The 12,022-nt window shown below is 41.1% G+C and overlaps 1 protein-coding gene across 1 annotated transcript in view; it reads left to right on the top strand.

Annotated features, from left to right (window-relative positions):
* The window catches only part of LOC106563170 (fibroblast growth factor 11), a 78,410-nt gene that overhangs the window by 27,185 nt on the left and 39,203 nt on the right, over nt 1-12,022 (top strand). The window contains exon 2 of the mRNA XM_014128475.2: nt 4,783-4,893. Coding sequence (XP_013983950.1) covers nt 4,783-4,893 — 111 coding nt within the window. The remainder of the gene's footprint in view (nt 1-4,782; nt 4,894-12,022) is intronic.

The raw sequence follows: 12,022 nt of genomic DNA, 5'->3' as shown, positions 1-12,022 counted from the left end.
CCGTGTGCCCCCCCCCCCCAATTTCTTGGGGGGGGGCTGTCTCTCGCACTTGCCTAGTGGTTTGTACAGCGCCTCATAATAATGCCGCTCCGCTTTAGCTGCCTCAATCTCCTCCCTCGGATGGCGATACTCCCCAGCCTGCCTCGAGGGTCCTTTTCCGTCCAGAATTTCCTCCCAGGTCCATCTCTGTTGCTCCTGGGCACGCTGCTTGGTCCTTTGATGGTGGGTGATTCTGTCATGGCTGTCAAAAGGATTGGACCAAAGTGCAGCGTGGTTGTAGTTCCACATTTTATTAAATCCGTGAAACTTTGCAAAACATAAATAACTGAATTTCCAAAACAACAAACCGTGACGCAGAGAGAAACAAACACTACTCAAAAGATAATCACCCACCAAACCCAGGAAGAAAAACCCCTACTTAAATATGATCTCCAATCAGAGGTAACGAGGACCAGCTGCTTCCAATTGGAGATCAACCCCCCAAAAAACAACAAAGAAATAGAAAAACTAGAACTTAAACATAGAAATAGAAAACATAGAAAAACACAAAACATCCCCTGTCACGCCCTGACCTACTCTACCATAGAAAATCACGTCTTACTATGGTCAGGACGTGACACTTTCGGCTGCTGCTGACATCAACTGCATGTAAATTGTTATTCTACATCATAATAATTATATGTCTGCACGGTATTTTTTGTGCAGATTAACTTGTTTATTTCTGAATATTAACTTGTTTTTGCTCCTTTGGACCTGTGGCAGGAGTTGGGACCTGTGGCAGGAGTTGGGACCAGTGGCAGGAGCTGGGATTTGTGGCCAAAAGGTGGCCGGTTCAAATTCAGGGGTGTGTGCTGTGATATAAATGGGCGGAATTGATCTGACAACTTGAAGGCTGCTGGGTTCACATCCTCAAAATATTCCCTTACTGTTGGGGCCTTGAGCAAGGCAATTAACTACACAACATGCTCTTAAACCAGGGGCGTGGCATGCATCTTGAACCTGTACTTGTCTCAACTGTATGTGTGAGGTCTGCTGTATGGGAGGGTGGTTGAGAACGGAGAAGAAGACACATTTCTGTTGTTCACTGTAACCAATGGACAAAGTATTGTATTGTATTCTGAAGAAGTCAGCCAGAGTTGACGTGGGCCATCATTCAAACAAAGAGATGCCTCCATAGCCACCAGCGCATATTTCCAAACTATGTATGCATATAATGACAATAAATTCTCAAAACTATGCTGTTATTCTTCTGTCCATTATTTAATTGTTTATTAATTATATTCTTAGATCAAAATATTACTATTTAAAAGTAGTAGCCATAAATCTTAAATAGCACCATGCAGGGTTCTATATGGAACCAATTTGGTTCAGTGAAGAAGAACCTCCAGGGTTCTGATCAAAGAACCCTATTAAAGGGTTCTATATATGAAGCAAGCGATAGACCATTTTTGCTTCTATAAGGAAATTATTTTTCTAAGAGTGTATCAATGGTGCATCTGTAGAAGTTTGTGAGGGTCTTAGGGGCCAAGCCAAATGTCTTCAGCCTCCTGAGGTTGAAGAGGCCGTGTTCCACCTTTTCACCATGCTGTAGGTGTGAAGGGACCTCATTGATGTGCATGCCATACTGTAGATCTTGAAGATTTTTACCCTCTCGACTACGTCCCCGTTGATGTAGATGGGGGCGTGCTCTCTCTGCTGTCTCCTGTAGTCCACAATCAGCTCCTTAATTTTATTGAGGAAAAGGTTATTTTCCTGGCACCACTCCGCCAGGGCTCTCACCTCCTCCCTGTAGGCGGCCTCGTCGTTGTTGTTAATCAGGCCTACTACTGTTGTGTCGTCAGCAAACTTGGTGATTGATTTGGAGATGTGCGTGGCTACTCAGTCATGGGTGAACAGGGAGGGGGCTGAGCACTCACCCCTGTGGGGCCCCCGTGTTGAGGATCAGTGTGGCGGAGGTTTTGTTGCCTACCTTCACCAACTTGGATTGGTCCATCAGGAAGTCTAGGACCCAGTCGCACAGACACAGGGCCCTGAGCTTAGTGATGAGCTTGGAGGACACAATGGTGTTGAAGTCTGAGCTGTAGTCAATGAACAGCATTCTTAAATAGATATTCCTCTTGTCCAGGTGGGATAGGGCAGTGTGCAGTGCAATGGCGATTACGTTGTCCGTGGATCTGTTGGGGCGGTATGTGAATTGTAGTGGGTCTAGGGTGTCGGGTAAGCTGGAGGTGGTATGATCCTTAACTAGCCTCTCAAAGCACTTCATGATGACAGAAGTGAGTGCTACAGAGCGATAGTCATTTAGTTGAGTTACCTTCACTTTGTTGGGTACAGGAACAATAGTTGACATCTTGAAGCAAGCGGAGACAACAGACTGGGATAGGAAAAGATTGAATATGTCTGTAAACACTCCATTCAGCTGGTTTGCACATGCTCTGAGGATTGTCAGTAAGGAAGCAGAACAATTATTTTGATAGTCTGAGTTTACAACACACACAACCAAATATGGCCTTTAACCTCTCTAGGGTAGGTGGCACCAAATCGTCCCACCTACGTAACAGCCAGTGTAATCCCGTGGCGTGTTATTCAAAAACCTCAAAAATGCAAAAACTTCAATTTTTCAAACATATGACTATTTTACACCATTTTAAAGACAAGACTCTCATTAATCTAACCACACTGTCCGATTTCAAAAAGGCTTTACAACGAAAGCAAAACATTAGATTATGTCAGCAGAGTACCCAGCCAGAAATAATCAGACACCCATTTTTCAAGCTAGCATATAATGTCACATAAACCCAAACCACAGCTAAATGCAGCACTAACCGTTGATGATCTTCATCAGATGACAACCCTAGGACATTATGTTATACAATACATGCATGTTTTGTTCAATCAAGTTCATATTTATATCAAAAAACAGCTTTTTACATTAGCATGTGACTAGCATGTGACTAGCATTCCCACCGAACACTGCCGGTGAATTTACTAAATTACTCACGATAAACGTTCACAAAAAGCATAACAATTATTTTAAGAATTATAGATACAGAACTCCTCTATGCACTCGATATGTCCGATTTTCAAATAGCTTTTCGGTGAAAGCACATTTTGCAATATTCTCAGTAGATAGCCCGGCATCACAGGGCTAGCTATTTAGACACCCAGCAAGTTTTGCACTCACCAAAGTCAGATTTACTATAAGAAAAATGTTATTACCTTTGCTGTCTTCGTCAGAATGCACTCCCAGGACTACTACTTCAATAACAAATGTTGGTTTGGTTCAAAATAATCCATAGTTATATTCAAACAGCGGCGTTTTGTTCGTGCGTTCAAGACCCTATCCGAAAGGGTAAATAAGTGTGACGAGCATAGCGCAATTCGTGACAAAAAAATTCTAAATGTTCCATTACCGTACTTCGAAGCATGTCAACCGCTGTTTAAAATAAATTTTTATGCCATTTTTCTCATAAAAAAAGCGATAATATTCCGACCGGGAATCTGCGTTTAGGTAAACAGATGAAAGAAAATAAAGCATTCGGTCGACTCGGACACGCGCCTATGCCCATAGTACTCTGATCGGCCACTTGCCAAACGCGATAAAGTGTTTCAGCCAGAGCCTGCCTCGATATCGTTCAGCTTTTTCCCGGGCTCTGAGAGCCTATGGGAGCCGTAGGAAGTGTCACGTTATTGCAAAGATCCTCAGTCTTCAATAAAAAGAGCCAAGATGAAACACAACTTGTCAGACAGGCCACTTCCTGCATGGAATCTTCTCAGGTTTTGGCCTGCCATATGAGTTCTGTTATACTCACAGACACCATTCAAACCGTTTTAGAAACTTTAGGGTGTTTCTATCCAAAGCCAATAATTATATGCATATTCTAGTTACTGGGCAGGAGTAGTAACCAGATTAAATCGGGTACGTTTTTTATCCGGCCGTGTCAATACTGCCCCCTAGCCCTAACAGGTTAAAAGGGTATATAAATGACTTAGTTTTCAATGCAATAAAGCACACACACAGATTATAAAGGGAAAGACAGACACGTCTGGGCCAGCAGTCTTGTGAGGGTTAACACGCATAACACGCTTGTCTTACACACGTCAGCCGCGGAGATCAGGAGCACACAGTCCTCGTGAGCGGCGGGGGCACACATCGGTGTTGTTTTCCTTGAAGAGGGCGAAGAAGGTGTTTACCTTGTCCGGAAGAGAGGTGTGTCCGTTATTTGCCTGTCTTTCCCTTTATAATCTGTGTGTGTGCTCTATTGCATTGGCAACTTAATCATTTATATACCCTTTTAAAAGCCATATTTGGTTGTGTGTGTTGTAAACTCAGACTATCAAAATAATTGTTCTGCCTTCCATACTGACACGCTCCGATTAACCCTTTCTATGCAATTTCAAGTTCCTCTCGCCCCTAAATATCTATTACACTACTATTCTATCGGCCCCTGTCCATGGGCCCTATCTGTCTCTGTCCACGGGCCCTATCTGTCTCTGTCCACGGGCCCTGTCTGTCTCTGTCCACGGGCCCTTTCTGTCTCTGTCCACGGACCCCGTCTGTCCCTGTCCACGGGCCCCATATGTCCCTGTCCACGGGCCCCGTCTGTCCCTGTCCACGTCCATGGGCCCCGTCTGTCCCTGTCCACAGGCCCCGTCTGTCCCTGTCCACGGGCCCTGTCTGTCCCTGTCCACGGGCCCTGTCTGTCCCTGTCCACGGGCCCTGTATGTCTCTGTCCACGGGCCCGGTCTAATAAAGCTGTGTGTTAACTGTTTTCACTGCAGAGCCCCAGTTGAAAGGCATCGTGACCAGGCTATACAGTCAGCACGGATACTACCTGCATATGCATCCGGATGGCACCATGGACGGCACAAGGGACGAAAGCAGCTCCTTCTGTAAGTGTGTGTAGCATGGTTGGTGTGTGTGTGTGTGTGTGGCATTGTTAGTGTGTAGTGTGTGTGTGTGTGTAGCATGGTTGGTGTGTAGTGTGTGTGTGTAGCAGGGCTAGTGTGTAGTGTGTGTGTGTTTGTGTGGCATTGTTAGTGTGTAGTGTGTGTGTGTAGTGTGTGTGTGTAGCATTGTTGGTGTGTAGTGTGTAGCATGGTTGGTGTGTGGTGTGTGTGTGTGTGTGTAGGATGGTTGGTGTGTGGTGTGTGTGTAGGATGGTTGGTGTGTGGTGTGTGTGTGTGTGTAGGATGGTTGGTGTGTGGTGTGTGTGTGTGTGTGTGTGTGTGTAGGATGGTTGGTGTGTGGTGTGTGTGTGTTGGATGGTTGGTGTGTGTGGTGTGTAGTGAATTAAATAATGAAAGAGTGAATAAATTACATTTTATTTTCATTTCAAATTGCCAATTGGCAACCGATCCCTTAAAGATTAAAACTTCTTCAGGATTGGTGGGTCCCCTGCAGGACGGTTGAGCTAACATATGCTAATCGCATTAGCCTGAGGTTGTAAGTAAAATTTCCCAGGACATAGACATGTCTGATGTTGGCAGAACGCTTAAATTCTTGTTAATCTAACTGCGCTGTCCCGTTTACAGTAGCTACTACAGTGAAAGAATACCATGCTATTGTTTGATGAGAATGCACAGTATTGAACATGGAAAGTTAATAATAAACAATTTAGGCACATTTGGGGGGGCTTGATACAACGTTTTGAACAGAAATGCAATGGTTCATTGGATCAGTATAAAACTTTGCCCATACGCTGCTGCCATCTAGTGGCCAAAATCTAAATTGCACCTGGGCTGGATTAATACATTATGGCCTTTCTCTTGCATTTCAAACAGGATGGTACAAAGAAATACAAAAAAAAACAGTTGGTTTTTTTCCTCTATTATCTTTTACCAGATCTAATGTGTTACATTCTCCTACATTTCCACAAACTTCAAAGTGTTTCCTTTCAAATGGTACCAAGAATATGCATATCCTTGCTTCAGGGCCTGAGCTACATGCAGTTAGATTTGGGTATGTCATTTTAGGCGAAAATTGAAAAAAGGGGCCCATCCTTTTAAACCCGCTCTGGTACAAAGAGAAGATTAAAGCGTGAGACATATTGGCCTTCACTCAATTTATATACATACGTGCACTTTGCTATATGTCTGGATTTAATTAAATGTAATTATAGGTCACCCTTTTTCTTTTATTCCAGGCTTTATAAAAAATTAAGCAAACAGAAATACACAATGGACAAAAAACCATTTCAATTTCTCCTCATGGCTCAGCCACATAATACCAGGGCATATCTGGTTGGCTTTCTGGAAAAAGGATAAGCGTATATATCGTGATAGAAAGGGCAATAGAGGATGAAATTAATTTAATTCTCTATCTCCTCGAAGTCACAATAGTTAGTTACATAGTATTTCCTCTTCCATTTAACCATTATACTGACCTGTTTCAATAAGCAGGGTTAATATCCCTGATCTTACTTACCTGTGCACATAGTGATCTCTTGCTTTTAGGTAGGTTATACATAATATATCCCTCAAACACAAATTCACCCTTAATCAAACAAAAGGTTCTCAATTTGGGTTTATGTTTAATATCCTCCACCCATTTATTTTAATATGGCATCATCAGTTGTCTTTTAATAGCATCTATGTCTCCCTTAATTTGGTTTTCGTACAAATGTTCACAGTCAGACTGTTGGAAAAGGTCAGACATTTCAGTTCTCAGGCTCCCCCGATGGAGAGATCCCATTGAAAACTTTGCTGGCTGTTCTGACAGTTGGCATATCAGTCTATTCAAAAGTCTCACCATACATACCTTCCATCTCATCTCACAGGGTTCCCAGCCAATGTCTTCAGTTATTGCCAATATAGGTGCAAACTTGTGGATGCCTAAAACAATAACGTACTGCTCTGTTATGTTTTTGAGATACCTCACAGCACCACACACTCATGCTGAGTAGTCCAAAACAGGACACTCGCATGTCTGATACAATTTGGAATATGTGGCATAGCCAATATATTTCAGTGTTTTGTTTTTCCTATAACTTCCCCAAGAGCTCTATTTACTGCGTCGTCCAGGGCAGATGTACTGTATAGAAAGGTCAAATGTTCAAAAATAAAGACCCAAATATTTATAATTGCTAGTAAACTCAAGAATTTCTTTACCAAAACCGAAAAACATGAGAATGGCTGACCAACAAAAACTTCCAAAACGACTAATTCGAAGTAAAAAGGAGGTGGTGAACTCGACAAAAAAAGGCAGTGTGATTTATTTTTGCTCACTTTAATCAATTGTACAGGATGTGAACAGATGACTAACGTTTTTACATTTTGTCTTCCTCAGAATTAGCCTTGTTGGTAAGCCATTCTCATTGTTAAGCACCCTTCATTTATTTTGTTTGCTGATTCACGAAGGCCCACTTGAAAACTGATAAACACTTCTCCTAGTACCAGGTTTACTAAAATGCATTGTGTTTTTTCTATTCACACCAATTGACTGCAAATAACATTTTCTGCAGGCCTTGTTCAGTTTCTGCCATCAAAATAATATCAGCATATAAGAGTATACTTAACATTTCATCATCATAGCTTATTCCAATATTTAACTGTTTAATTTATTTCGCCAAATCATTAATAAACATAGCAAACAGAGTGGGTGATAATGTGTCTCCTTGTTTACACTCGGGGGCGTGGGAAACCAATCTGTACGATATTTTTAACACGCACACAGGCATTTGGTGCTTTGTAGAGAGACTAGATTAGGTGATAAAATTTCATCAACCCCTGTCTTTATCAATCTATAGGCTAAAATACTTATTTTCTGGAAATCAATGCAACATGCAAAAGTAGGCTTATTTTCCTGTAATCTATTTCTGACTATTGTGCAGACCGAGAAGATACGGTTGATACAGACTCTGGATTTATGACAACCATTTTGTTCTTCCACCAGAATGTTTAGATCTGCCAAAAATGTATTAACCTGCTGAATATAATTTAGAGACTGTATTTAGTAAACTCATGTGTTACGAATCCCTTTGGCCCTGCAGTCTAGGGGGGATGGAAACGAGACCCGTAACATAACTCATGCAAATCATAATAGTGAAAAGAAACAGTGAGAACTAATAACCACAGACAACTTAAATTTATCATCAAACACTATTGGTTTATTTTTAAGTGTATTTAGACATTGTTTTCCTACGTGTAAGGTAGGCCCATGGGCGACTGGTCTTGGTACCCCTTTTTCCCACCATCAAACAAACAGTCAACACTTTAACAAAACTCACAGGTACCGGACAAATGTCACATGTAGGTGCAAAACAAAAGAGAGATCTCTGCATACAAAGAGAGCAATTGAATGACAGAGATTGAGCCACAGAGAGATCGAGCTCCAGAGAAAACAACTGACTAGGTTTTTAAACCAAGGGAAAGGGATGTGATAGGGTAATGGAAAAGGAGCAGGTGTCTTCTGATTGATGACTGATTGGTGACTGATTGGGGAATGATGATTGTCACCTGTGAGGGGAGAAGGAGAGAAAAGAAATACACACTGTCATGACGTTGGCCTCTTTTGGTACAGGGAGGACAGTTGACTCCCCCCCAATCCACCCTGTGTGTAAAGGGTTGTAAAAACTCTAAAATTCCAGGAGAGTCTCTGGCCACATGGCCCATAGAGAGACACAGGAAATTCTTCCAACTCATAGAATTGGAGAGCCAAGCGACATTTTGTGTGTGCTGGAGAAGGTATAGAAGATTGGTGAAGAATCCAGCTACGAACTGATCCGCTTGGTACAATTTTGTGATACTCAGAAGAGACAATATAGCCATATTACCATAAAACTGTTTATATAATAGCATCATAATGGTTGTATAGAATGTATTAATAAGGATAAAGCTTTTGTAAGACATTGAGATGCTATGTACTGATGTAATGTGATAGAATTGTATTTCTGTAACCAAATCTAACTCAGTCATAGGCACGGCCCCAGGGACCCATACAGGACCAGGCGTCATTTGACAAGCCTGTTCTATGGGCACTATAAAACACCCCCTGATTTACATTTCTTCAGACCAGGCCTACACTCTATGGCCAGAGGTTTGACCAAGTACTCTACTGAAAGTGAACTATACCACGTGGTTAACTTTTAGACTATCGAGACCGACAGAATAAGAACAAGTCTTTGATATTAATTATTAGTCTGCAGTTAAGTAAATTATATCATCGAACGCGAAGACCAACGAAACAACCATTCTATGACGACATTAATGAATGTCGCTCTGAAAGATCCATTCTAACCGAGAGAGAGAGAGAGAACGCGGACAAAACTCCCCAACAGAACAGAACTCTCGAACAAGGATCACGACGACACACTGAGCGTAAATATATATTGATTGCAATTGTTCCCGAATGAGTGAGCCTTCAACTGTCAATTGTTAATATTAATGAACTCTGTGCAACTTCTCAGCTGACCGTTTATGACCCATTGTTCAACAGGCCGACCTGCCTGTTTAGCCCACAAGGGCACATTCCTCTACCAATCCTTTGTGACGATAATTACTGTTTGTATGTTTTTCTGTTAATTACTTAGTGTAGTAAATAAATGATTTTAAGACAATTGATGTATGGATGATTTTAGTAAAGACTGGGTTCGTGCAGATACAACAATTTACGACGTTTGGAATGAGACTGGACTCGAGGTAAAATACACCATTTAAACCAGAAGATAATCGGCCTATACTATAATAGAATATAATATTATAGTACAGGAAAGTTATATTAGGAAAATTATAGCTTTGTAATCTGAATATTCTCCTTGGTGCCCCGATCTCCTAGTTAATTACAATTAAACGATTAATCAGTTTAATCGCGTGATATTAATTACAGTGAGCTAATTGATAAACATATCATCCGTTTAATGATACCCCAAAGACACGACAACACACACACAGGATACACACTCAGGATACCTGTATCCGTAACATCATGCCTTTATAGTTCAGTTGCACTCTCTTTTGAAGATTTGGGAATGGGATTCACTATAGACTAACTGTATACCAAGTGGATGGCAGTATACTGTATTCAAAACACATTTGGAGCAAGCAATTTATAACTTCAATTAATTGAGTGGCTTTTAAAACATCATTAAGCAGTTCAACAATGCCAAAAGCTTTCCCATTTTTTGCAGCATCAATCGCCTTCTTAACTTCTACCAAAGACAACTCCTCACTTAGGTATGGGTTGCATATATTTTGTTTTCAAGTTTAGTTTTCAGGGAGCATGTCTTTATAAAAGTATTCCTTAATAAAATATGCCATATTTTCCTTACCTGACAACAAACTTGCAAACCCCTTCCCCCACTCATGAAGTATCTGTGTGATATCGGAGTTCAACCCCTGATGCTCTTCCCTGACTTCCATTGGAATTGTCTTATGACGTTTTGGCCCCAACTTATTTATTTGGTTCCAGAACTTTGGAGGATTTCTTGTCTGTATCTCCTCTCTGATATCTCAGTTTGAATAGACCGTCTATTATCTTAAATAACTTTCTAAAATGTTATCTTGTATTCCAATCTTTACAATGTAGAAATAAGTGCTCAGCCTTGCGAATTACAGACCATAGGTCCCTTAAGTCATCATGTCCATGTCTAACAGAACACAGAGGGTGTTCTTTAATGGAAGAATCAGGAATTCCCTAAGGCAGCCTTCTAGGCCCATTACTTTTTCCAATCTTTACTAATGAATTGCCACTGGTTTTGAGGAAAGCCAGAGTGTCTATGTATGCGGAGGACTCAACACTATACATGTTAGCTACTACAGCGACTGAAATGACTGCAACACTTAACAAAGAGCTGCAGTTAGTTTCAGAGTGGGTGGCAAGGAATAAGTTAGTCCTAAATATTTCTAAAACTAAAAGCATTGTATTTGGGACAAATCAATCACTAAACCCTAAACCTCAACTAAATCTTGTAATAAATAATGTGGAAATTGAGCAAGTTGAGGTGACTAAACTGCTTGGACTTACCCTGGATTGTAAACCGTCATGGTCAAGACATACTGATACAACAATAGCTAAGATGGGGAGAAGTATTTTTATTAAATGTTTTATTTCACCTTTATTTAACCAGGTAAGCCAGTTGAGAACAAGTTCTCATTTACAACTGCGACCTGGCCAAGATAAAAGCAAAGCAGTGCGACAAAAACAACAACACAGAGTTACACATAATCAAACGTACTGTCAATAACACAATAGAAAAATCTATGTACAGTGTGTGGAAATGTAGAAGATTAGGGAGGTAAGGCAATAAATAGGCCATAGAGGCGAAATAATTACAATTTAGCATTAACACTGGAGTGATAGATGTGCAGATGATGATGGGCAAGTAGAGATACTGGGGTGCAAAAGAGCAAGATGTCCATGATAAGGCCCTGCTCTACCTTCTTGACAGCACAGTCAACAAGGCAGGTCCTACAGGCCCTAGTTTTGACTACTGTTCAGTCATGTGGTCAGGTGCCACAGAAAAGGATTTACCGTAAATTCCGGACTATAAGCCGCAACTTTTTTCCCACGCTTTCAACCCCGCGGCTTAAACAATGACGCGGCAAATATATGGATTTTTCCCGCTTTCAATTAAAAAAAAAACCAAAAAAACATTCTGTGACGTGCTCAGTTTTTTGGCGGCATGAAGCTTTCATTAGACCAATGAAATTGCCGAACGGGTTAAGGTCAAACAACTTTTTTGTTTACTGTTTAGATTAAATCGAGCGCTCTCAAACTTCCCATCATTCTGATTACAGTAGTCATTTTGTCACCCTCATCATGGCAAAGACATGGAGAAATGCATATGATGCAGCTTTCAAGTTGAAGGCGAGTAATCTGGCTGTTGGAAAAGGAAATAGAGCTGCTGCACGGGAGCTTGGTCTTAATGAGTCGATGATAAGACGTTGGAAACAGCAGCGTGAGGAATTGACTCAGTGCAAAAAGACAACTAAAGCTTACTGCTAATTTTTTATTTTTTGTTACAAGCCTTGTTTCGTTAAAGCCTATTTATTTTTGTTACAAGCCGTGTTTCGTTAAAGCCTA

Source organism: Salmo salar, chromosome ssa11 (genome assembly GCF_905237065.1).
Source record: "Salmo salar chromosome ssa11, Ssal_v3.1, whole genome shotgun sequence".
NCBI lineage: Eukaryota > Metazoa > Chordata > Actinopteri > Salmoniformes > Salmonidae > Salmo > Salmo salar.
The sequence above is the reverse complement of the archived record's forward strand: the minus strand, read 5'-3'. Positions and strand labels throughout refer to the sequence as shown.